The sequence below is a fragment of the Acipenser ruthenus genome, chromosome 20, assembly GCF_902713425.1.
Source record: "Acipenser ruthenus chromosome 20, fAciRut3.2 maternal haplotype, whole genome shotgun sequence".
In the NCBI taxonomy this organism is placed as follows: Eukaryota; Metazoa; Chordata; class Actinopteri; order Acipenseriformes; family Acipenseridae; genus Acipenser; species Acipenser ruthenus.
The window spans coordinates 25,054,516-25,080,835 of record NC_081208.1 but is presented as its reverse complement, the minus strand read 5'-3'; the positions used below and the strand labels follow the sequence as shown (position 1 = coordinate 25,080,835).

General features: G+C 36.1%; 2 protein-coding genes and 1 non-coding gene across 8 annotated transcripts in view; 2 read left to right on the top strand and 1 right to left on the bottom strand.

Moving 5' to 3' along the window:
• The window catches only part of LOC117425126 (zinc finger protein 821-like), an 11,103-nt gene extending 10,694 nt beyond the window's left edge, over positions 1 to 409 (bottom strand). The window contains exon 1 of the mRNA XM_058993728.1: positions 351 to 409. Within this exon, the coding sequence (XP_058849711.1) occupies positions 351 to 363 (13 nt within the window). The 5' untranslated portion in view covers positions 364 to 409. The remainder of the gene's footprint in view (positions 1 to 350) is intronic.
• The window catches only part of LOC117425121 (AP-1 complex subunit gamma-1), a 26,637-nt gene extending 317 nt beyond the window's left edge, over positions 1 to 26,320 (top strand). The window contains exons 1-23 of one of the 6 annotated variants that reach the window (XM_058993723.1): positions 460 to 630; positions 5,664 to 5,867; positions 6,194 to 6,318; positions 6,488 to 6,629; positions 7,464 to 7,560; positions 7,849 to 7,925; positions 9,629 to 9,724; positions 9,833 to 9,913; positions 10,293 to 10,391; positions 10,743 to 10,798; positions 11,183 to 11,296; positions 11,757 to 11,897; positions 12,094 to 12,148; positions 15,293 to 15,415; positions 15,769 to 15,858; positions 16,066 to 16,193; positions 16,524 to 16,628; positions 17,038 to 17,179; positions 19,755 to 19,881; positions 19,969 to 20,067; positions 20,313 to 20,473; positions 20,625 to 20,723; positions 21,102 to 26,320. In XM_058993723.1, the coding sequence (XP_058849706.1) occupies positions 5,667 to 5,867; positions 6,194 to 6,318; positions 6,488 to 6,629; positions 7,464 to 7,560; positions 7,849 to 7,925; positions 9,629 to 9,724; positions 9,833 to 9,913; positions 10,293 to 10,391; positions 10,743 to 10,798; positions 11,183 to 11,296; positions 11,757 to 11,897; positions 12,094 to 12,148; positions 15,293 to 15,415; positions 15,769 to 15,858; positions 16,066 to 16,193; positions 16,524 to 16,628; positions 17,038 to 17,179; positions 19,755 to 19,881; positions 19,969 to 20,067; positions 20,313 to 20,473; positions 20,625 to 20,723; positions 21,102 to 21,203 (2,460 nt within the window). In that variant the 5' untranslated portion in view covers positions 460 to 630; positions 5,664 to 5,666 and the 3' untranslated portion in view covers positions 21,204 to 26,320. Of the gene's footprint in view, positions 1 to 459; positions 631 to 653; positions 676 to 730; positions 753 to 1,257; positions 1,489 to 5,663; positions 5,868 to 6,193; positions 6,319 to 6,487; positions 6,630 to 7,463; positions 7,561 to 7,848; positions 7,926 to 9,628; positions 9,725 to 9,832; positions 9,914 to 10,292; positions 10,392 to 10,742; positions 10,799 to 11,182; positions 11,297 to 11,756; positions 11,898 to 12,093; positions 12,149 to 15,292; positions 15,416 to 15,768; positions 15,859 to 16,065; positions 16,194 to 16,523; positions 16,629 to 17,037; positions 17,180 to 19,754; positions 19,882 to 19,968; positions 20,068 to 20,312; positions 20,474 to 20,624; positions 20,724 to 21,101 lie in introns of those variants that run through there. The other 5 variants (XM_034041814.3, XM_058993726.1, XM_058993727.1 and 2 more) reach the window with 5 other exon arrangements.
• LOC117425997 (small nucleolar RNA SNORD71) lies at positions 11,943 to 12,024 on the top strand. The gene has a single exon (XR_004548073.1). It is a non-coding gene; the product is annotated as a small nucleolar RNA SNORD71 (small nucleolar RNA).

Sequence of the window (26,320 nt, the reverse complement as noted above, 5' to 3'; positions counted from 1 at the left end):
CTAGGCGCGTTTTGGTTTACTTGCAAAAGTTGCAGAGCAAAAAACAATTGTAATTGTTTATAATTTGAATCATTACAATGTATGTTATTACCTATTTTTAAGTTTGATGTATTTTGTTAGTTTTTTTTATATTTAATAATTTAAAAAACACCCTTTAAAACCCTTAATTAAAATGAATATACCAAACCCACTTAATTTATTTGAAAATACGTACTTAGCTAGAAAGGAATTTGACCTATTTCTGCAATGCTTCTAGTTGCCCCAGGCTTCGATTTATTTGCTCTTGCGAATAAAGATAGTCAACTCAAAACCAAGATTTATACAGCAGTGAAGATTGTGAAACTGAGTACCTATGTTTGCCATGTTGGCTCAAACTGCTCTATGGTTGGTACAACCAAGGCGCCTCTGTGTTGGAGCCGGAGTGGTGTCAGTTACATACCGCGCCACTGTTCAAACGTTTTGGAAGATCATAGTTTGTTCTGTGTAACACTCCGCCTGCGATAGAAGTGCTGAGGCCGGGGGAGCCGCCATTTTGAATGTAGGTTTTTTTTTTCCTCCCTCTGTCGCAAAGAGAGAAGATTCCAGTGTTTTTCTGGTGTCAATACAGCCGGTGAGTGTAACCTACATCAGGTCAGGACATTTTATTAATAATATGGGGAAAATTTCAGCAGACAGGTATGGGCGCCGCTCGGCGTAAGCCTGTTTTCCGATGTTTTGGTGCAATACCGGGATTTGGCAGTGGGGTTAATTTGGTTGGTGGCGTTTTTTTACTGAGCAGAAGCGTAGTGTAGGCTTGATTTTTTTTTTTAAATTAATTAAAACGTAATAACGTCGTACTTGCCAAACTTGTTATCGGACAAATGTTGTAATTGTTTTTATTGATAACGACATTTGCTTCTTTTGTAAATTGATGTTTGGAGGCCTGGTCTTGCTAGCTCGGTGTTTCATGTGAAAACAAATCCGCTTTCTTTGGACTCCCCGAAGCCTCACAATATGTTTATTTACAGAAATGCACCCAGTTATAGTAATTGGATTTGTACCATTGTCCGTTTGTATTCCTGGGGATAGTTTATAAATACACCACTCAGTCAGTGGATACCCGTATCGGTTAATACACTGGCCCATTTATGTTAATTAATTGTCAACGACGGATCATTGCCATTACGAGAAATTCATTGTTAAACATATACATTTGTTTTTCATTGATATATTGGAATTAAGTATTTGGAATTTGAGCTTATGGTTTATTAATACAGTATAAGGCCTTCTCACCTGAGCTAAACTGCTTTGATGGGTCAGGTGTTTTTAGAAATATGTCAAATGTTTGCAAAATGCCTAACCCCATCGGTTTAGGGACCTGGTAGAATAGTTTGATGCAGATCAACTGACTTTACTGAACATAGCAGTTACAACTTGTAAACAGAGTAGAGTAGGCCGATCATTCAGTTACGTACAGGAACTGGAACTTAAGCGATCTTCTTGAACCTGGTAAGGTATTTGTAAGTTTTTGACATATTGAGCAACTTCGTAATACATACAGAATGTTTTGCGAAAATGTAAGATCTTGGCCAAGAAACCATTGTGAGTGTACTAAATATATGTATTTTAAATAATAATTTGCAGTATTGACAACTATGACGTTTTCAAGAATATCTGCAATTACCAATTTATTATTTGACATCATGTCATTTATTAAATACATTTGAGAGTGACTCCAGTATCACGAGTTAACTGACCATTTGGATGACAAGGTCCAACCTATCGGTACATTAAGTCCTGTTTATGCAGTTCATTGCAACAAAGGTGATCATGTTGTTATATATACCTTAAAGGGTTAATGATCTGTAGCAGGTTTTACTGGTACTTTTTAGTATGCAAACAGTCTGTGTCGTGTAGGATCAGATGTGATTGGATTAGAGAGTTCCAGGCATGAAGAGCACATCAAATTCCTTTTTTTGGGGTTAGGAACAATAATCGATTATCACCATAATGCTGTTTAATTTTTTTGTTTGTTTATTTAGGCTAACTGCTGAAAAGTAATTGTGACAGTTTTTTCAGCAACTTTATCAACCTACTTATGAAAATGACTTTGTTGTCCTTCTATTGTGGGAAAGGGCAGTGGACTGGCATTATTTTAAAACCCCATTCCTGATTTTTCTGTGCAGCTGAGCTGATGGACAATTAATGTGTTTATTGGCACCTGTTTCATTATAAACAAATGTCATTACATTGAGAAAAAAAATCATGAAGCATATCAGCTCATGTTGGCTAGGCTAGTGTTATAGTATTTTAATTGCAATCTTTACCTCTAGGAGCCCTGCAAGATCCTCGTTGTAGAAGGCTAAGGACCAGAATAGGCATTAGTATGTCGGGGAGGCTACTAGGAGCAGGGAACTCCAAAGCCAGATAGTGTGCTCTGAGCTGCTGCTGCTGTCTTATAGGTTTCTTGTTAGGTTTCCCCTAGATAAACATGTGAAATGTCCCCTACTTGTACTGGACAGTGAAACCTTTATCAGAAATATTTCTGATATTTGATGCAGCTGGTGTCTTTCGTTGAAGACGTTTCAAGAAGTCGTGCAGTTCTGTACAGCGTATTCAGCCATTAACCGGAAGCAAACTAAATTGACTGCCAGGTTCCTAAATGCAGTGTAACAGGTTGTGCGTCAGTAAGGCAAATGTTTTCTGTATTGATTTGTAAATGAGAAATATATATATATATACAGGGGCGGGTCTAGCCTTGTAGCTTGACTGGTTCACTAAATTCTTCATATACACAAAAGGTTCCAAGTGACCCCACCTCAACAAATTTCTAACATACTTTAAGGAAATGTTTCTTTCACTGCAGTTTGGAACACATTTGCTAGTACATTTTAAGTAACATACGAAGAGTACAACTATAATAAACAATACTTGGGAGTTATTCAAATGTAAAAATAGCTTCTGCCTGTTTTTCCACTCTTCCTTTATAAGCTGAATTCAACTTCTGATGTACAGGTGTTTTAGTTTTCCATCACAGACACACATTCATTGCCAGCTATTACAGCTGCCTTGTGGAATTCTGATTTTCTTGACGTTCTTTCAGTTTTGTAACTGTTGAACCCCAGATTTATAACGAACGTGTGTTTTTCTACCAAAATGCATGTAATATTTACAGTAGGCACCATCAGATACTGCAGACATAAAATGTTTTTTTTTGTTTATTTCTATGATATATTTATTTTACTTAATAGTACTATACTTATAATTATAAAACGGATTGTTAGAATGATGCATGCTGATTGATCCATCAGTGTTCCAAGCCGTTGCAATATCAAGCACAATATCACGATTAGGAACTACTTAGGAACAAAGGCAAATCACTGCACCTGTGCTAACCCCGTATCACTGTGCCACCAAAATCAAAGACAACACCTGTCAAAATACCTGCTGTCATGGAAGGTACTGAAGACACCAAAGTGTCTTGTCATATCTTCCAGTTATTAATTATGAACCAGTTTGCTATTTTAAACACCACGCTCTTTTTGGTATTTTATTTGTAATAGGGCTACATAAGTCATTTTCTGTAACTTCGGTCGGATCCAGTTGTCCGATATTCAGTTTTATTTTACTCCTTTTAGATGGTATCAGCAGTCGTTTTGTGAAACTGACTATTAATTTTTAACTGTGGATATTAATATTTTTCGACAGTATTTACATTACTACACGCAATGTCTTAACCACCCGACTCTCGCCTTTCTTCACTCTCTCTTCTCCTTACTACCGTGCACTCACTCTTTACAGGTACAAAAAACTCAATGAAATTAATACCACACACATTGGGCTGTTAAATGCTTAAATGACTGGCTTTTTAATTTTTTTTTTTTTTAATACAATTTGACTTTAATTACTTAATTAATAATCTGCATCCCAACAAAGCAACTTCAATGGGAGTGAATTACCTTGCAACAATGTTGTGTAGAATATGCAGGAAGGCAGCACTTCACAGATACACAACTAAGCAAGGTTTTTTTGATAGTTATTTAAAGTCAGAAAAATGAATTGAAACATATATAGCAAGGTTTTTATAGTTATATAAAGTCTTTATTTAAGAATTATTTTTTTTTACTTGACAAGATTGCTGCATTTAAATGTCAGTTTCATGTATTAAGAAAACAGTATAACTTTGATAATTTACAAAAAACCTAAATAATACCTTAAATTTAAAAGATTAGTGTGTGTCCTGACAGAGTCTCTCACTCTGTTGGCAGCCATTTCTAGGTTTCTTTGTAACCAACAGAAGATCAGCTTCTTCCACAGCTAGCCAATCAGAAATAATAGGGGTGGGACGTAAACACTTTTTAAAATGTATATGTATGTGCTAGACTTCAGAAACTTGCATGACTCTCTACAAATATAACCAGAGTGCCTTTCTAGCAGCAGAGCGAACATAGGAAAAATAAATAAATAAATAAAAACTACTTGTCCAACGGGCAAGTATAACAGCAAAACTTGTTGTCAGTCCTACAAATCCTTGTGTCCCGGGCATCGGGCGATACGAATTGGCCACCCCTGCATACAGGTTTAGCTGTTAATGTTTGATTAATGATTAAACATTTAAGAGTATGAGCAGTGTTTACCAGTTAATCACCTTGATACTAACAGTTTTACTCTGGCTAGGATGTTATGAAGGTATGTAGCTTCCTCTTTTTGAAACAGAATGTTTAGAAGTAGTTATTAGGAAAGAGTCTATAACTCTCCAAAATTGTTTGACTTTTTCCTACACAAGGATATGTTTTGCAGTTAAGGGTGATTTAAATGTGTCAATGCAGGACTTTACCTCGATGTTCAGAGTTTAAAACTAAAGGGATGATTTTCCACAATGGAGAAGGTGGTTACGTGCCTAATTTTGAAAAGATCAAATTTTGATTTATTTTTAATTTTTTTCATATTCAATATGACAATGAAGCGTAGCTCCTGGGCCATGCGTTTGTCCAAACAAAAGCATAAATCAGAGTTGAAATGCATGTCTGTATGTGAAAATCATAAATTGGCCTTGGTGTCTAGTGAAACTATAATGTTCAGATGAGTATGCTTTTGAGGAAGTAAAAATAACTGAATCAATGTTTTGATTTTTATTTATTGTTTAAACTTTTCCAGCCTTATACTGTGTTTTTTTTTTTTTTCGATTTGGTTTACCTTCCTCTTACTGCAATAGTCTTGACGGCTTCTACAAAAACCATGCTTAAAGATGTCCGCTGAGAATCACATATCACAATACGAGAGATTAAAGTCAAGTGGCATTTGATATATCCAGCACTATTTTAGAATAGTGCATGTGTTTAAATTAGGCATTCTAAACTGGGTGAAAAATAGGGGGAGGGAGAAGAATAGTCGCTTCCATGCAGTCTTAAAATATTCCTACAGATTTTTGTGACCCCATGCTGAAATTGAAGCACTGTAACCTAATAATAAATCTTTCTATGGATGCTGTCTTGCACTTCCATTTTTTTGGCAAATCTCTAGAGAACCCCTTGTCCAATTGTGATAAATCTTGCTAATAATCTATTTTCCACAACATTTTAGGAATTTGCACAATTACTTTGCATGTTGTTGCACAGTCTGACTAATAGTTGTATATTGGACTGAAGCATATTGTACTTAATGTTTGCTGTTTGTATTTTCAGAGGATGCCAGCTCCGATCAGACTGCGGGAGCTGATCCGGACGATCCGGACAGCTAGGACCCAAGCCGAGGAACGAGAGATGATCCAAAAAGAATGTGCTGCTATTAGGTCATCTTTCAGAGAAGAGGACAATACATACCGCTGTAGAAATGTTGCTAAGCTACTGTATATGCACATGCTCGGATACCCAGCACACTTTGGACAGGTAATCTAATAAATGTGTACCCAGAAGGTATTGTTATATCCACTCGTACATAGCTAAATGTGTACATATGCCTCAGATATAAGAAACAGTGCCCGGCAAATATTTACCTGAGCATATGCTTTTCATCTGAAAAGACAAATTCCACTTAATATGTTGGCAAAATGTATGTACTTTGTAGTTATCAGTTGGATTTACACATGCTTGTATTAAGGTTGATGATTGCTTTAAAAGATTGTGCACATTTTCAGATATTGGCATATTCTGTTAGATGTATTTCTGTATTTGAATTATTCCTTTGTTAAAGTGTTTTAATGTGTGTTTTACAGTTGGAGTGCCTGAAATTGATTGCATCTCAGAAGTTTACAGATAAGCGTATCGGGTACCTGGGTGCCATGTTACTGCTAGATGAGAGACAAGATGTGCATTTACTAATGACCAACTGCATCAAAAAGTAAGGGCTGTGGTTTATTCTTGATATGTGTGTTTCTAACGTACCCCAACTGGTTTGATGTTATACTTGTTATAAGTGTTATAATTAAGACTTAGCTGTGTGCGCTGCATACCAAGCCACAGAACCCTTTTCAAAAGTTTGTTCTTTTCCCTCCTCCTTCCTCCCTCAGTGACCTCAACCACAGCACTCAGTTTGTGCAGGGGCTGGCGCTGTGTACCCTCGGCTGTATGGGCTCATCAGAGATGTGCAGAGATCTGGCAGGGGAGGTGGAGAAGCTACTAAAAACATCAAATTCCTACTTGAGGAAAAAGGTACCTCATCAGCATTGTCATTTTGTTGTATTTTTATATTTAATTTGCACGTTTATTATACTAATACAGGGTGGTGTTTGTTTTACATAACTGATCATATCTAATCAATCAGTGACAACTTTAACCAGGTACATCTTGATGGTGCAAGTGGTGTTGCAGGGACTTAGAGATTAATATAAATTACAGTACACAACATGTGCATAACATCATATCACTCCTATTCACAGAAACATGTTAGTGCTGGGTAGAACATGGAATTTTTATGTTCGGATATCCGTTCAAGGTTCAGAGTTTGAATACACTATGTAACACAATTTTTGTTCCTGGGTAGTAAGTGTTATTTCCTAATTGCTTGTGCCTCAAAAGTATAGAAAATGGCTATTATTCCCCACAAACTTTGCTTTTGTGACCAGGACAGTGATATTTTGAAATTTACCTATTTCCAATGAGAAAACGGGCGAATTTGTGTCTTTTCGTTCACATAAAGTCAGAAAAAAACAACATATGAATCCAAATTAACATGTATTTATACTAAAGTTATACAAAAATGACTGCAAAAGATTTAGAAGCGAGTAGTTTTTCGAGATTTACGATTATACTGTAAATCACTTTCACGAATCAGCCCCCAAATGTAGTCTCCCATGTTGGCTCTTGGCTCTAAGAGAACTCCTCCAACCTGTCTTGAACACCGCTTGCCATTCAGTCCTGGGCCTTTCTCAGAGTGCTATTCAGTCTTAAGGTAGCAATGCACTCTGTTCTTCTGAAAAAACTTGAATGTTAAATTTGAGACAAACTGCACACACTGAAGTTTGAACTTTTTAATTTTGTTTGCAGGCCGCACTGAGTGCAGTTCATGTTATCAGAAAGGTGCCAGAGCTTATGGAGATGTTCCTGCCAGCTACAAAAAACCTGCTAAATGAGAAAAATCATGGTAAGATAGCTTGGAAGTGGCTTGATTTTTAATTTGAAATGGGTCACGGAGTTAGGGAGAATAAGACTTTCTTTTTAAGAAATTGATATCCTTGTTTGTAAAGCTAGTTGGTAACTAAAAGGATTGCTATCCATATCCTTGTTATCCATATCGGATTAGCTCAATAGGAGATATCACAGCTTTGTCTGACCTTATTGTCCACCTTTTAGTCTCTTTCCCCACCACTGTCCACTTGCATCGCAAATGTGGAAGATTACATTTGTTTCATACCTGTACATTTCTTTTTAGGTGTTCTCCACACATCAGTTGTTCTTCTCACAGAGATGTGTGAAAGAAGTCCTGACATGTTAGCTCATTTCCGAAAGGTAAGACAAATAAAAAATAAATAAAACCTCTTTTATATAAAAATGCAAGGACAGCTAAATTCCTTTCCTTTTCAGTGTGATTACTTCCAAATACAAAATACTGTAGTGTTTTGTGCATACTGTTAAATAATTCTCTTGTCCCTAAAGGGTCATTTTCATGTCTGCTTTATTAAGGAACATGAACAACCTTGTATTGAATATATAAAGAGATAATTTTGGGAGCTGGGGGGATAGTTTTGCATAAAGCTCCTTGTGCTGTGAAGGACATTTCCATCTGAACAGCAGGGAGGTTTCCATTAATGTGAGATATCTATCCTCCCAAGTTATAAAGAATTACCTGCACTGTCAACAATTCCCCTCAATCTGTTTTGGAGATTTGTGTTCTGCTCACTGCAGCACAGTAATAGTTCTCACTAAGAAAACATTTTGAATTGCTTCTGCGTACTGTACTCTTGACTATTTGAGAAGGGAGTGTTGGAACTGTGGACTGAGCTGGAGAATGTTGTGATTTCATATTCAGACTGCAACAGCCTTCAACTCCTTGAGTGGCCAAAGAAGTTTCAGTCCTCCTGTCCAGTTAAAAGCTATATTGAACAGGAAACATGGTTCTTTTTTTTTTTTTTTTGGATGTTGGTGGACTTTTATTGGACCCAAGACTATAAATAACTTTTATAATGCCAGAATTAATCTTAAGAACAGAAGCCTTTAAATCTAATCTTTTTCTATTTTCATTTTTTCTGCAAACAACCCTGACAATTCTTAATATCTTCCTAACAACTGCTTCATATTTGTTTTCTGTCATTTGTCTGTTACGATTCCTGCATTTGTTAGAATGAAAAGGTAAGAGTACATTCTGGTTCATAGCTGGTGCATGCTCTTACTAATTTGTATTTTACACCACCATCATATATAAATTACATACTTTTGTTTTTGCAGACAGAACATTAGTCTCTTGTAGCCACTTCTAATACTATGACAATTTCTTTTTCATTTCTTTTAATTTTTAATAAGAGATCATGCTGTAATTGTATGGTGGATTTGTTTGTTTTTTAACCTGAAATCAGGTACATTTTGTAAATGCAGTAACATAGAGTATAATGTGATATGTATCTGCTTTGTCAGTAGGCCTCAGAAATAACTTTTTTTTTTTTTTTTTTTTTTTTTAACACTATCAATGTGGACCTGTGATGGTTTAAAATGCACAGAAAGGAGAATACAACACTAAACATTATGGGCCTAATCACAATTGCATGCTTATCTAAATAAAACTCAGTCATCTGGGTGAAGTCTTCTCTTAAATTCATCAGTTTAAGAGAAGGGGTAAGGACAGAAGATAATTAATGTTGAGGTTTTAAATGTAGCAAGAAACATTTTCTCCCAAAATCTTTACCTGGCATTCAAAAAGAATGCAAGGGGTTTGAATATTGGTTAAAACAAACATTTTACTTCTTATTAAAACTTCTTATTTAAAATGATGATATTTATATTTAATTTTATAAATATTTTTTCAAATCACCCCAGACATCCCTAGAGATTATGCTGCTTTTGGCATATATCCTTATAGTTGAAATGCAGGGCTCGGCTTAATTAGGACCACAGGGGAGATTTCACTTCACATTTCCTGACCAGGCTTTGAAATAGTAAGTTGTAATATTATCATGTGTTATGTAGAAATTAACTTTGTGTTCTCATTTCATTTTCAGCTTGTTCCACAGCTGGTTAGAATCCTAAAGAATCTCATCATGTCAGGATATTCACCAGAACATGATGTGTCTGGAATCAGTGATCCATTTTTACAGGTGAAACATCTAGTACCAAGAAAACAGTATTGTATTTTGATTTTATTTATGTGTTTGGTTTTAATAGTGGCATAATATTTATGCATTTATTTGTGTTTGCTTATTTAGGTCCGTATACTGAGGTTACTCAGAATCCTGGGTAGGAATGATGATGATTCCAGTGAAGCTATGAATGACATTCTTGCACAGGTGGGACGCCACATTTTTACGTTATAGTGTTTGTTTACTTTAGAAATAACTAAGTTAAAGCCTTAATCTAAAATTTGAAGGAAGGCAAAAATGATATAATTTCTTGATTCATTTAAATGATTAAAAGCTAATTGGTTAGTACTGGTACTTTTACATTTTTTGCTGCAAAAAAGCCAGTTGCATTATTGAATGGTTCATGTAATGGTATTCCAGAGGTTTCTGGGAGAAGTGAAGTATGTTTCTTCCATAACTGAATTTTAGAAAACAATAATGAAAGGTAGAATTTACTAGTGTCTTTTTGTAGTAATTTATGGTGGTAAAAGGGTATTCATTTAAATGCCTGTTTGTATTTCTATAATAGATTTCCTTTGTTTTGCAGGTGGCCACCAACACAGAGACGAGTAAAAATGTAGGCAACGCAATCCTTTATGAAACAGTTTTGACTATCATGGACATCAAATCTGAAAGTGGATTGAGAGTGAGTGTTCATGCATGCAGATCAGCTGTTTACTTTTTAAGTAGACATTTAACTTTTAACCATTTGGAAAATATGTCCAACTGCTTGTTTAAATGTAAAGGTAAGTAAAAGAAAACCCACACCACCTTACTTAATAAAAACATTTTTAAGTATTCTTTAACTAGAATGGGGGGTGGTTAACTACTAATTATAAAATTGTGTTAAAGATTCACTTTAGGTTGTAACTTCTGGATTTATTTTTAATCTAGACGCTAGGGAGAGCTTTTTATACCTTAGTCTGGTGTCAAAAATTAATCATTGAATGTTTTCTGCAGTTCTTGGTATTAACATATTGCTTTCTTCCCACTACAGGTTTTAGCCATTAACATCTTGGGACGGTTCTTGCTAAATAATGACAAAAATATTAGGCAAGTCTCTCTTTACACTCTAGTTTTTGGGTGCTGTTGTATGATAAAACATTTAAGTGATCTAATATATAATATTGTAGCGTGCACAGGGGTAGGCAGTAGCAGGGCTGGTAGGTGACGTAGTGACACACAAAGACATAAGCCCGATATACGCTCCTTGCAAAGGAGCTTTTGTACAGCGGTATTGGCACTATGCTTTAGTGTGAGAGGTCCCTTTGTGATGCGCCTGCCTGTGTTAACTGAGATTGCTACAATATATATATATATATATATATATATATAAATATAATATATATTACACACACACACAGTGTTTATATAAAATGATTATGTAGTGAATATATAGGTTTGTCCACACGTGAACATGTCTAAAATTGTTTTCAGGTATGTGGCATTGACATCACTACTGAAGACGGTACAGACGGACCACAATGCTGTACAGAGACATCGGAGCACCATTGTTGACTGTCTAAAAGATTTAGATGTATCTATAAAGCGGTAAGTTAATTAGAATGCTGAGATGTTAGATCAGACAACCTTGCCAGTACTCTTATCCAAAAGAATATCCATGTGCAGAGTGTTCTTGGTTGGGTGTTGGATCTCTGCAGCCAATACATTGTGTTTAATCTCTCCCTCTGATATGTACAGGGATTAGGGTTCTCCATTAACAGGGTCACAGTCTTAATTTGTTAAGTCCCTTTTGCAGTTAATTCAGTGGATAAGAAATTGTAAAATTCACACTGGATGGCACATGCTCCAGTAAAAAAAAAAATGATGCTCTAAGTAGATAAGCACTGACTGATATAAACCAGTCCTGGTACCTGCATTCTGCCAAGTAAGATTTTGTATTTCAGTTAAATGGTAACATGCATTTGCTAACTATTTTCTTAACCTATAATTTTTGTGTCTAGCTGGAAATCCCAGTTACAAATGACAGTTAATTTCTCTCTTGGTACAGACGTGCAATGGAGCTGAGTTTTGCTCTTGTCAATGGAAATAACATCCGTGGAATGATGAAGGAATTGCTCTACTTCCTGGACTCCTGTGATCCAGAGTTCAAAGCAGACTGTGCATCGGGGGTCTTCCATGCAGCAGAGAAGTAAGTCTGCATTGTGACTCCATTACTGGCTCTTTGTATGTACAAACAAAATTGTATGATGAAGAATTTAAGTGATCCATCGACAGAGTTTATTAAAACTATGTTGACAGTCATTTCTCTGACAATAGCAGTTCTGTAGCTTAAGTGTTTTGGTTGTGTGTGTTTGTTTTATATTTATATTTCTTTATATTCACAGATACGCACCCTCAAAAAGATGGCACATAGACACTATTATGAGAGTTCTAACCACGGTATGTGACCTTTGCATAACTTAACTAGTGTTGTGAGTTATTTGAGAAACAATTAGTGTTATTAAATTATACATGTTAAGGACTCTAAAGCAAGCAGAGCAGTATCTGAAACAGGCTATACCTGATGTATGAGAACCCTCTGGAGGATGGATACAGTTAAAAGCATGTGGTCTATCTGGGCAACTGATAACTACAGTTTTTGCTGGTTTATTAAGCTGTTGAGTGATGAAAGTTTTGTGATATATTGAGTCTGTTATAAAGATGTTGATACTGTAAGTATTGACAACATGGCTGAAAAAAACTGCAAACTGATCATGCTGAATTGTATACATGTATTTTATGCACTGATTGCCCATGTCTTGCAGCATTGTAAAGAGGTGTGGATATGCCATTGAACCATACATTTCAGATAAAAGAAGAGTGTCTCTGTAAAACAGTTCATTCATTTAAACTACCGTATTCCTTCAAATTCAAGACGCCCTCTAATTTAAGATGCAGCCCATATTTCTAACCCTCAATTTGAGAAAAAAAATAAACCTCTAATAAAGCTGCATTTACAAAGATAAAACGTCAATTACGCATTTAAGAGAACGATGTATGGAGGCAGTTTGCGGCTGTATGCTGTCACACAGAGCACTACAGTTATGCGCTGCTTCTCATTTCCAGTCGTGACACCTGTTTTTCTCCCTTTTTGTGAACTGTGGTATTGCGTGGCATGTCAAAATACAGGGGTCTGGTCAGCAATTCTGATCTGTCCAAGGTACTTGTTAGAACGGAGCCTAATAATTAGGGATGTGCTTTTGGCAAATTTTTATGAACGTTTAAACCACGTCTACATACACACACTTTTTGTATTACATGCTGATACTGACAGCCCTGGTTAGTATTTTATAAGCAAATAAACCCTAAATAAGCAAATAACGTTTTAACATCGCAAAGACTTAACTACAAAGTAAAAAAAAAAAAAAAAAAAAAACACTTACACATCAAAGTAGATATTGAAATGTTTATATTTATGGTTGTAATTAATGTTGCTAGTGAAGATATAACTATATACATATTGAACACATTTTCGGATAATATCATGTTTTTAGGATAGTGTGTTTCTTAAAGGTTCATTTAACAACAATAAAACAGGAACCTAATGTTTTTTTTTATATGTGTGTGTGTGTGTGTAACTTTGCCCAAAATTTATATGGTTTAAAAAAAGTTAAATTTAAAGAGAGACGAACATCACCCACTGTACAGCACTAAACAAAATGGCTACAGGAAAGTGAGTTGTGCTTACAATTGAAAAAAAAGTTGGAAATACTTTCACTTCTGGAAAAGGTAATTACCAGGGATAAAATAGCACAATATTTTGGAATTTTAAGGAGCACTGTGACTGATATTAAAAAGTCTGCCTCAGAGATTTAAAAGTTTGTGGTCTTTGATAGTAGCGGTGGGATTTGAGATCTATTGTTGCTCGAGACGAGTACTTGAGCATTACAATTTCCGAATGCTTGAATCAAACATCACTCTCCTCTACATACTGTACTAGTGTACATAAACCTCTCAAACATTGCCACAAGTCCTTTTTTAAATGCCAAACTAACAGATAATCAAGTAATATATTAAGTAATATAATGTTTTCCTTCTTGTGCAGTTAATTGTATGGTCAGGTATTACTAAGTATTCAAATTCACGTATCCATACAACTTTACATTAAATTGTAAAAAGAGATGCCTGGCCTACCTGTTTTGAAGTGTGTCTCAGGGGTAGTAGTAGTTCCAACATACAAATAAAAACTGTACTAAACATAAATGGCCGTTCGGTCCAAAAGCTTACAGAACAATTTCAAGTGAAAAAAGCCTTCCACCTAATATTGGGGAACGGGGTCCACGAGTCTGGTAATTGCAACGTGAATACTTGAATCTAAATGCTTGTCAACAGCCGATTCTCGGTAGTGATCTACAGTAACGTTACAGTACGTACAGAAGAGCTTACCTCCATCGCTGTGTAAAACTGCTGGATACTGCATTTTGAGACATCCATTTTCTTGTTTACAGTGTGTAGTATTTTAATTTCCCATCTAGATTGTATATAGTCACATGACAATCACTGCACAACACTGTCCATGGCGAATAGTACACGCAGGCACACTGTAGAGCTGTACAGTTTCGTTAATGTGATTTTTTTTTTTTGTATGAAATAAAAATAATTGACATTTTATTTCTTAAGAATATTTTAAAAATCGAGGTATTGGGATAATTTCACGATTTCTGTGTAGCCCCTGTTCACGCCCTGTTACATACCACGGTTTTCTCGTCTGGTTCCTCAAAATACTTCCAAACGTGGCTTCCTTTGTTTGGAGATGCCATTTTAAATATAGAACAAACTCGGAAAAAACACTTGTCATTAGTGTTATTACACTGCTATGGAAATAATACCATACCACGCCTACTACAGGCATAAACACACACACAGTGCTCCAATGAAGTGCCAGATCGACCGAGAATAAGCCCTGCCCCTGTGTCAATCTTTCTTTTGCACCAATTAGAAAAGCTACTTTGAGGCAATTGCCAAACCCCTTCCGTTTTAGAATATCCGCCCTTACTGTGGCACGAGAGCAGTCTGATACACGGCAGACTACTGATGATAAATTACTAAAATTAATGCATAAAAAAAAAATGCGTTTGACATTTGTCACGTGACTGGTTATATGTCTAGCATATTATTAAATGTTTTACCACTTTAGAGTTTATACTTTTAAATGTTTAAAATTCACATCCCTACCAATAACGAAATGCTGAAATTGTAAAAGCTTTTCTTTGCATTCCTCAGGAAGCTAATGACGCTTCTTTGAAAATGGCTGCCTGTATGTCATGGGTGATTCGATATCAGGCAGTGACGTCTTCTCGGCAGCCAGTCACGTTGCTGTTTGTGTGCTCGGGTATTCACACCTTTAGTTGGTGTTTTTATTTTAATACAACATCACTTAGAAGAAAAAAATGGGGTTTAAAAAGTGTGCCTTCAATTCGAAGGAATACGGTATACTCTCACATTCAAAGCCACACTAGTGTACATTACATGCTGTAAATTTAACAAACACATCAAGTATTGCTTAATTGTCATGTTAATGCTTAATTATTATTGTTCATTTAGGCTGGCAGCTATGTAAGAGATGACGCTGTGCCCAACTTAATTCAGCTCATAACAAACAGTGTGGAGATGCATGGGTATACAGTGCAGAGGCTTTACAAAGCCCTCATTGATGATATCTCGCAGGTAAGCTGTAGCGTCACAGTAAATGGTAAGGAACTGTAAAGAATGTGAGTGCATTTTAGATGCTTAACTCAAGGCAGCAAGTTAAGTGCTGAGATTTTAATCCAATTGTAATCTGTCTTTTGTTTGTTTTTTTCCACATGTATGTATTTTACATTAAATTTGCCTCTTTCACTGGTTATTTACTTTACTTCTGCCATAACTATTCTAACACAGACTGAGGCGTGCATTAAAAATGACCCTTATTTTTTATTAAATGCTAATTTATTTGTTATGGAAACCCATAAATATAGTGCAGAACCTAAATTAAAACCTAAAATATAATTTTCTAAAATTATTTTCTTTCTTCCCCACAGCAACCTCTTATACAAGTGTCGTCCTGGTGTATAGGTGAATATGGAGATCTGCTGGTGTCTGGGAAGTGCGAGGAGGAGGAGCCCATTCAGGTACTTTGGTTATTTTAACAGGCAGCAATTAGGCCACATATATATGATTAAACTTACAGATTCATTTGGTTTAGAAGGGGACAGTTTTTATTTAATTATTTTTTTTTATTTAAATAACATTCTTTAATTATTTACTTCCATCAGATCCGAAAACCCCTGGCCCTGCTTTGTAAATCATGCATACTATAGACTTCACTTTCTTTCCAGGTTACAGAAGATGAAGTTCTTGACGTTTTGGAAGGCATCCTGGTGTCAAACTTGTCGTCCACCGTTACAAGGGGATATTCTCTCACAGCAATCATGAAACTCTCCACCAGGTTTGCCAGTACTGTAAAGTGAGTATCTTTAATCCTCTATGCCCAAGCATGAAGTATTTTGTAGTTTTTAAAGACATGTTGGTATTTTGTGTTCTCATTTTTTTAAATGAGAATTATAGACTTATTGTTGGTTGTGGGCAAAAGGGCAAATACCTGCCATTACCTCATATATATATATATATAAGCATTGTAGATTACTTGTCATATCCAGTTGGTATGCATTAGGTAGGTTTCAGACCTGTCTCCATCTCCTTTGGGATGCATTAATGGAGCCTCTTCTGTCCTGAACTCAGGGAAGCCAAGCTGGATGAATGCGCAGGTCTCATTTAATTGTCTCCTGTTTTACAGCCGAATCAAGAAAGTTGTTTTGGTTTACGGTAGCAGCATAGATGTGGAGCTCCAACAGAGGGCAGTAGAATACAATGCACTTTTCAAGAAATACGATCACATGAGGTAATTCTTAATTGACCACTTTGTATTGCTTTCTTTTTAAACTATGTACCCAATTGACGTGTGTACCGTTAAACTGTAATGGAAGTAGTGTTTTATGTTTTTGTAAGAATGGTGAACTTCGGTAGGGTTTGGGGGTTGAGGGGGAGGGGGAGAGATTTTATGTGTCTTTCCAAAGTAAATGCATCCTTATGGTTTTAAAGAACCCTAAAGGTGCATGTCATTCAATCTTTCAAAGATCATGAGTTCCAATAACTTTTAAGCTTAAAGCTTGATCTGTTGCCACAAATTATGTCAACACAGTAACTTACTGAGAACCATTTTAAACTAAAATAGATAATTAATTACCAGAATTTGTTCAGATGATTGTAGGAATTATATTAAAGTAGATTTCTATAATTTTTTTTTGCAGGCCGGCCTTATTGGAGCGAATGCCTGTCATGGAGAAGACATCCACCAATGGTCCAACAGAGATTGTGCAGACCAATGGAGAAACAGAGCCTTCAATCCTGGAAACTAAACATATGCCCAATGTCCCCCAGCCAGCTAACCAGGTAAGGACACTTGTGCCAAGGTGCTAGTCTCTGGCCAACAGGTTAGTCCTTGGAAGTTTACCGGGTAATTGGAAATTTTTTTGGGGTCTTGTTTCATATCCACCAATGGGACCAGTCTTGGACAACCTTACCCAAGTTATTATTTGGTAGTCCAAGGTCACTATTAATTGTGGTCTGCCACAAACCAGCCATTTGTTTATAGGATGATGAGTTAGTTAAACCCCCGTCAGGGTAATTACCAGAAGGGAGGTCTACCTAAGCATTGTATAACAAATCTGTGATTTTACAACTTTATACCCTAAAAATATGTATAAATATGAGCTAAAGTTTAATTTATTTATTTTTTGTAGTAAAGGTTGTGTGTAACAGTGTTGCTTTCCACAGCATGAACAAGGTCATGTAAGAATCTGTCTGCTTTCAGAGGAACTGTACCTTATCTTTTATTTTTATATACATACACACACACACACACACAGAGTCACCTCCAAAATTATTGGCACCCTTGATAAAGATGAGCAAAAAAGGCTGTATATAATAAACACAGTTAATGAGCTATATTTTATGCTCAAATATATGGGAAAACCATATTCTTTTATTCTAATACAATTGCTCAGAGAACATTTTTTATTACTTGTTACTAAAAACCTTTCTCAGATAGGTGTCTGAATTATTGCCACCCCTAAAGATTCTTAAATAAAATCAAACAAAATTAAATCTGCATTAACATTCTACTTCTTTAAGTTCATCTCAGTCTTAAGGAACTGTATTGTGGCCTTCCATGGCTTCCTGTTTCACTGGGGTATAAAAATGAGGTAACACGCATATGAAATCCATTTGCCATCCATCACCATGGGGAAAGGCAAAGAACTCACAAATGAAGAGAGACAAATGGTTGTTGACCTTCATAAATCAGGCAATGGGTACAAAACAATAGCTAAAAAACTAAATATACCACTTACCACTATTAGGGCAATAATTAAGAAGTTCAAAACCACTGGAACAGTGGTAAACTTGCCTGGTAGAGGACGCAAGTGTATCTTGCCCCCACGCACAGCGAGGCAGATGGTTCGGGACACAAAGGGAAATCCATGGGCCACAGTTGGAGAATTACAGAACTTGGTTGCATCTTGGGGTCACCAAGTCTCCAAAGCTACAAGTAGACGCCACCTCCATGCCAATAGGCTATTTGGAAGGGTTGCCAGAAAAAAGCCTTTATTGAGAGCAATAAACGTAAGCGCCTGGAGTTTGCTAAACGGCATTGGCACTTCGATTGGAACCAGGTGCTATGATCAGATGAGACGAAAATAGAGCTCTTTGTCAACGCTCACCTGCGGTGGGTTTGGCATCGAAAGAAGGATGCGTGTGCAGAAAAGAACATCATACCTACTGTAAAATATGATGGTGGATCTTTGTTATGGGGCTGTTTTGCTGCCACTGGTCCTGGGGCCGTTGTTAAGGTCAACGGCATCATGAACTCTACCCAGTACCAGGACATTTTAGCCAAAAATCTGGTTGCCTCTGCCAGGAGGCTGAAACTTGGCTGCAAGTGGATCTTCCAGCAAGACAATGACCCCAAGCACACATCAAAATCCACAAAGAAATGGTTAAACTTTCAGCCGGACTTGAACCCCACTGAAAACCTGTGGTTTCAATTGAAGAGGACAGTCCATAAGCGCAGACCGAAGGATATCAAGGATCTGGAAAGATTCTGTATGGAGGAATGGTCTAAGATCCCTCCCAATGTGTTCTCCAATCTCATTAAACATTATAGAAAAAGCCGTTATCCTTGCAAGGGGAGGGAGCACAAAGTACTGAAAACAAGGGTACCAATAATTGTGACACTTCATGTTTTTTTGGAAATAAATGTATAATTTGAGAAATGTGTAATTTTGGTTGATTCCATTGAATCATTAATAAAGTCAAATATATTCCACATGTTGGAAAATTACAATATAGCTCAGTACTGGTGTTTATTTTATTGTCTTTATCAAGGGTGCCAATAATTTTGGAGGTGACTATATATATATATATATATATATATATATATATATATATATATATATATAATCTAAAAGCCATGATGTACCCTTTTACGTTCCTTGTATTAGAGACCCCTGCTGGTGGTGACATTTTTACACCTGCAAATTAAGCAAAATGCCCTTCCAGTAAAGCATTATAAAGTTATGTTTCTGAAAACTATAAATGGAAAGTTATACCTTTACTTTTCATTAGTGCTTGTGGTGTGACAGCATATCACATGCCAGATTATGGGGCAGCATATAAACCTAGGCAGTTTCTTCAGTCAACAAGTTCCTAACATTTACCCTCCTACATTCTTTCAACAGTAGCACTACAAACAATTGAGGCACAGTATAGCTATATAAATTGTTTGATTAAAGCATGGTCTCAAGAAAATGATATACCTTGTCAACTGTATTTTTTGTTTTATGTAGTATTTCAGACATGGCGGTTCATGGCAAACCTAAAGGAACATTATGTAGCACCATTAAAGCCCTAGTGGGAGTAACATTTACATTTCTTTTATTTATTTATTTATTTATTTATTTATTTATAGGCAAATGACTTGCTTGACCTTCTTGGAGGAAATGATGTAATATCTGTGATTCAGACTGCCCCCCCAACAAAACTAGTCTCAGCAGGCGGAGAGCTCCTAGATCTGCTTGGGGATCTCTCCCTTTCCGGTAAGCAGAACTGGCTTCAACAGCCATTGTAGGAGAATGACTTGCGTTTATTTTTTTAGTTCAGTATTTTATTTTATTTTACATTAGGGAGTGTTCCTGCACCTGGCCCTCAGGTCTCAATCTCCCAGCCTCCCTTCCTATTAGATGGGTTAGCGTCACAGCCACTTTTCAATGATGTTGCAGCAGGTAAGAAGTGTTGTTAAATACATTTTTAAATGCATATTGTTAAATATCTCTTAAATGCATATTTGAGTAGTCGTAAATCTTCTCATGCAGTCCTACAAAAATAAGTAATGCTGTAGCATTTCAGTAAAAGTTTTGTTAGTTTGCTGTTGTGTGAAACTTTCAGTGGCCCATTGACAAAGTTTGAAAAGCTGTTGTTTCTCCAAGCACTGACAAACCGTAAATACTACTTCTCATCCTTCTTCTAGGTATTCCGCCTATGATAGCATACAATAAAAACGGACTGAAAATAGATTTCACATTTGAAAGGTCCAACACAAATCCGAATATAGCAGTTATAACCATGCACGCCTCCAATTCAACAGAGGTCGAGATGACAGAATTTGTATTCCAGGCTGCAGTACCAAAGGTATAATTGTCTTCTGTTATAACTTTGTGGGTTTTCTTTTTTAGTATAGCTTTTAATATTATAAAAGTATAAAGAAACATTTGATAGAGTGCTTAGCACCCAGATTTGTGACATGTCTGCAAGAATTCATCCATCATGTTTTCTCTGTTAGACGTTCCAGCTGCAGCTCCTATCTCCCAGCAGTAATATTGTCCCAGCACTGAACGCAGGAACCGTTACACAGATTATTAAAGTACTCAACCCACAGAAGGTTTGTTGGGTTTCATTTTAAACTAGCCTTAGTCTGGCAGCTGAGGGGGGAACCAAAGAAACCTAACTGGAAGATAAGGGCTTGTCTTGACACTTGATAAAATAATAATGAATCCCAATGTTAGTATTGACTTTGTTAGGTGAATTGTGTTATGATCATTAGCAACCCCTACCGAAATGTAGCAGCATTTTTTTTACTAATAAAATTGAACTATAGTAAAGTGCATAAATGCAGTTGAAAGTTTTGAGTGATCCATTGACATTTTTAAAGCGGTTGATAAACGCAAGTACTGACAATAGGTATATTGAGTTTATTTGAGAAACATCTCTAATAAATAACTGACACTCAGCTGTTTTGTTTTTTCCTGTTATTTCACAGCAACAGCTTCGAATGAGGGTCAAGTTGACCTACACCCATAAAGGTTCATCTCTACAGGATCTGGCAGAGGTCAACAATTTCCCTCCTCAATCTTGGCAGTGATGACCGCAATCCCTCATCTTAATCCCCTACTAAGGGAACTCTGGGAAGAATCCCCCTGACTGATCCCATGTGACATCACTGCAAAGTGCAACCCTGGGATGCACGGGGAGCAAGTTAATCTGACATAAGATGATGACGATAATGATTTCTGAAAACATACCCATTAGTAACTTTTTTTTTTAAATTGATTTCACCTTCATCTGAAGATGTCTGCTTGCATTAACCATTGCACCCCGTCCATCTGTCGGTACACACATGCACACTCTACGCACCTGCACAGCACCTCCCATCTGCTGTCTCCTTTTGTTTTCTTTGCTGTAAAGACCCCACACACATCACACTTATTGTCAATCAGTGCACAGCAGCTTTTTCTTTTATTTTCTCCTTTAAATAGATGTAACTAAAATCTAAGACCAACCAGCTTATTACATCCATCACTTGTTCTTTACTTTGCTGGTCCAATACCCTAAAACCTTTATTTTCTAAATTTAAATTTCGTCTAGCTCTGAGGTTGCCATAAAGAATTTGCTGGCTCTAGGATCCCAATACTGAGTTGCACTTCTGTTGAATTTCATGGCTTCCAAAAATGTTTGTCTTAGAATTGCCTATCCTGAGATTTAGTTTCATTTTGATACATTCTGCTTGAAGCTCTTTTTGCATTTACTTATTTTAGTAAATCAAACCTACATGGATTAAAATTAACCACATAAAATTTCTATTAGTGTCCGCTTTAGATGTTTGGATAAGAAAGGTCGATATTAGACTATAATCATGTATGAAAGTAATTGAAAACCAAAGGCTTATTCTCCCCCTTAAACGGTAAATATAAACATTGTAGTAGAAGGGTTGAGTATCTCCTTCTCAAAGGTGTGGTATCAGGGATAAGTATCTCCTTCTCTACTGCATGAAGTAAATTGTTATTTTTGTGTTACTATTGTAGCACTGGCAATACAGCTGTTTTACAAATTTGTGTTCAATACACCATAGCAGTTAATATTGTTCAATTGGCTCCAGTCAGGAAAACACCCCAAACACATGGGGAAATTTGTGGATGGTGCATTTCTATAACAATGGGTAAAGATCAGGTGCTTTGTAACTTGCTTTAACGCCAGTTAAGAAGAAAAAAATAGTTTTATTAAAGTTGTTTAATGTGGGGGTTGCAAAGTTGCATTTACTGGCTAACATTTATCCATTGAAATGAAGATGCATTTTCCTGAGTTGAAGTGTTCAAATTAATTTGAAAAGTACAACGGCACTTTTGAACCTCTAAGCTTCTCATGAGAAATTGTGATAATAAAACCTAAGTTTGTTCTGGTTTAGCATTTTCATTCCAGAATGATTTTTTTTGTTGTTTATAATATTTCTGTTAACATTTAATAACCTGCCAGATATATCTATTGTACTAATTTCAGTGATTTTAAATATTCTTATTTTGCCTGTGTTTAGCCCCAAACTCCAGCACTGATTGCTTACCAGCAAGACCTATCTGCATCCGTCAAGTCTTACTGCTTCTGTCACTGATTTTTAATAAATAGCCATAGAAGAAAATATTTGTATATATAGCTAGGCATTTGAATATGATCTTGAATGTAGTGCTAAGTTCCAAGCACAATTTTCTTCTACACTTTGGTTAATCTCATCACAACCTCCCCTTGTCCAATTTACCAAGTATACAGAATTGGAAAAAAAAAATCTTGGGCATGTTTTAAAATCTGTAGAAATAATGCCTGCTAATAGTGTGCCTTTTAATGTGTCGCAGGCAGATTTCCCAGTGCCACTCCCTGTATTAGTTTATTCTTTATATTTGGACATGGCTCTGCATCATGGGCTGTTATGTGTTTTAATTATAACATCCTTGTCGAAGAACACCGTCTGTGTCTGGTAAGAGTAAACCTCAATACCTGTATCACTACAGCTTCCAGCTAAAAGAGAATTTGGTTAGCAGCACGGAGGAATTTAATCTTAATGACATTTTCGTTGCATTTACTTTACTGTCCAAATGGATTCTGTTACTGTGATTTGTTTTTTTGTTTGGCTTTTATGTATTGTACATACTCTCTCTTTTTGTCGTAACACACCTTCAAATTGTTGATTCAGAAGTATGTAAATTACTTATTACTTTTATACTCCTGAAATCTTAAGTGCAAATTATTAATAGTCTTTAGTTTTTAAATGCAAAATCATAGGTGGGTCACTTCCTATTTTATCAACAATAGCTGCTGTTAACTGTTATATCTCTTGCAACATAGTTGTTTCAAAATCAAATTTAAAATGGTATATATAAACCACAGTCGCTAAATTGTGAGGAGTTTATGGCGCAGTATAAAGTCTTAAAGATTCTCAGTAGACATATCTGAATGCTTTAGTGTTACTGATTTGTAATATGCCCCTAAAGCCAACATAATTTGCTTTATGGTTGATCAAGCTTTAGTTATTACTAAAGGTGTAGTATCCCATACATAAAATTGTGTGCTTCTGATAAAGTAGATTACACAGAAGGATACGTTACGGAATTATGTAGTGAACCAACGCAAGTGAGTTCCATTGTAGTGTAATTATGGGACACTGCAGCTTTAAGTGTGTGGTGGTGGGATGGGGGGGGGATACATTTGAAAAAAGATTCCAAATCTTTGTCCTGTTGTTTGCTTGACAGAGTTGATAAGACTTTCCCTGATTGTGTATATTACAGAACAAACTTAGCATCTGCTGCCTGTATATTGTATATAATTGTACAAAATATTGCAGAATGGATATCCAGTTGAAGACCCTGTTACAAATTAGATATGATTACTTAATGGCATACAGCTATTTAATTATTCATTGAGGGAGACGAACCACTATCCCTGTGGTTTGTTGAATCTATAGATGGGGATAGTGTGTTTTTTTTTTTTTTTAGTTTTTTACTCTTCAATGATGCATATATTAAATTGGCATACATTTATGTTGCTAAAATTAAATTACGATTTTCCTTCAGTGAAACAATTGATAAATTGCTGGTGGCTGGGGTTTTGTTATTTTGGGTGTACTGAAAAATGTGAATTGTTTGTGGAGCAAGTGCTAAGCTACTGAGTAGGTTGATTGTAGTGGTGTGCAATAACACCAATAACACAGATATCTGTTTGTTGCTTTGGACCATTTAGTGTGTTTACATTCTCTTCAAGGGTAGTGAGCCCCTTGCCAAGGTAGCAAGATCTGCCTTCAGCATTGCACTGTAATAATGCTTGGCTTTTGTTCCCTGCTCAAGACCCCATCTAAATCTGGTTTATCATTACATCCCTTGAGCCAGACTTGCACTCAAGGGATAGAGGTGCACATATAATTGAAGTAGTCTGGCTCTTAGGGTGCCTTTAATGCTGGACTGCATGGCTTTTTTTTTCATCTTTATAAATTGTGTTTAAAATGCATAGCTCAAATGTCAACTGTGTCTAATCTCTGTTTTGAATGGTGGACCATGCTTCTGCTCACTATTAGCTGGTGGAACATGCCTGCCCTATTCCAAGCAGAGCTAAAAATTTTGAACCAGAAGCTTTTGAATAAGAGTAAGTAAAAGAAACTGATTAACTTAAGCAAACAATAACAATCCTTAGGTTAACCTTTCTTTCTGTTTTCATAAAGGCTACCGGTAGAGGCATATACGGTTATGAATGGCAGGCAGTCTGCTGAAACGGCAAGGGGCTTGTTTCTGTATTCTCTCTTGTGCCAAGAGCTGTGTGATGCTACTTTTTATATATATATATATATATATATATATATATAAAAAAAAACAGCAAGCTTGTTCAGTTTTGTTAGCGGGTTTATTTTTTCTCCATTTTACAAAATTGTGCCTGCGTGCTTGACATGGAAATAGTCCCACCGGTCTTGTTAGCATTTGCATGGGTCACTGCTGTTCATTATATTTTTCATAGTGGTCAACCTCCTTTGTGTGGGTGTCGGTATAAGCTAGCCTGCTGTGTAAAGCTGGGAGGTGGCAGTGTAGCTTTAGTGGTTACATTTGAGGACCGGGAAGCAGAGTATTACGGTCTTATTTGAGTGTTTTGAATGTTTAAAATAAATAAATACAATGAATGAGAGTATGTATCTTTTTTTCTTTATTCAAGTGGAGTTACTCCTTTGGGGAAATAAATCATTATTGAGCACTAGCTTTTTTTAAATTATTTTTATTTGCACAGGCAGCAACTTTCCACTAGTGTGCGCTGAGCAAACTGAGGCTCAAAAGGATTGAAAAAATACATTTTCCTTTTCAATGCTAGTCAGTTCATTACTGACTGGCTTGTGTGATCAGTCTTAATTACTGAAAAGGGAAATCTTCATGTTTGTCAACCATATACAATGCATTTGCAGCATTGCTCTAAAATGTATGAACAGCAATGGAACCTATAATCTTAATGCTATGCTACCTAGTCTGTGTGTGTGGATTTTTATTTTATTTATTTATTTCTTTTCTCCTCCCCCCCTGCTCCACAAGGTGAAATGTACTTACGGACAGCTGCAATAGTTCAGCAATTTTTGGCTTCAGAGTTGCATGTGAAAACCATTGTAAATATTCATTTCTACTCCTGTATTTTTTTTTTTTTTTAATGCAAAAACAAAACTTTTTTCCTGCACTGGAACATAATGTAAATTAGGATGTAAACATCTATTAATAAAGCTTAAGAGTTTTGAAAATCTAAGCATATACACCATTCCATTTGATGTGATTTGAATGTTTGCTACACTTAAGTTGGATAATAAATGTATGTTTGTTTAGTTGTGAGGGACGGGAGAGGAGGAGGAAAGAGAAAATAAATCCCCCCCCCCCCCCCCCCCCCCAAACAAATCCATGTTATTGAGTAGGTGAATCTATATGAAAGCCCCCCCCCTCTCGTGTATCTTCAATATGCTACTACACAAAATCTAAATGGTGACAAAAAATGAATAAATTGTAATTTAGACATTTTCACATGAACTACAATTGCAAGTCACTGGGCCTAGAGATAGTTGGGAATTTCAGATTTAAATAAATTAAAAGGCTGTAAACAATTTACATGGGACGTTTTAGAATTCTGTGTGTATTATTGTCTTTGGGTTGGAAAAAAAATATGATCAGTGACCTAATAAAAACAAAAGTCAATAGGAAA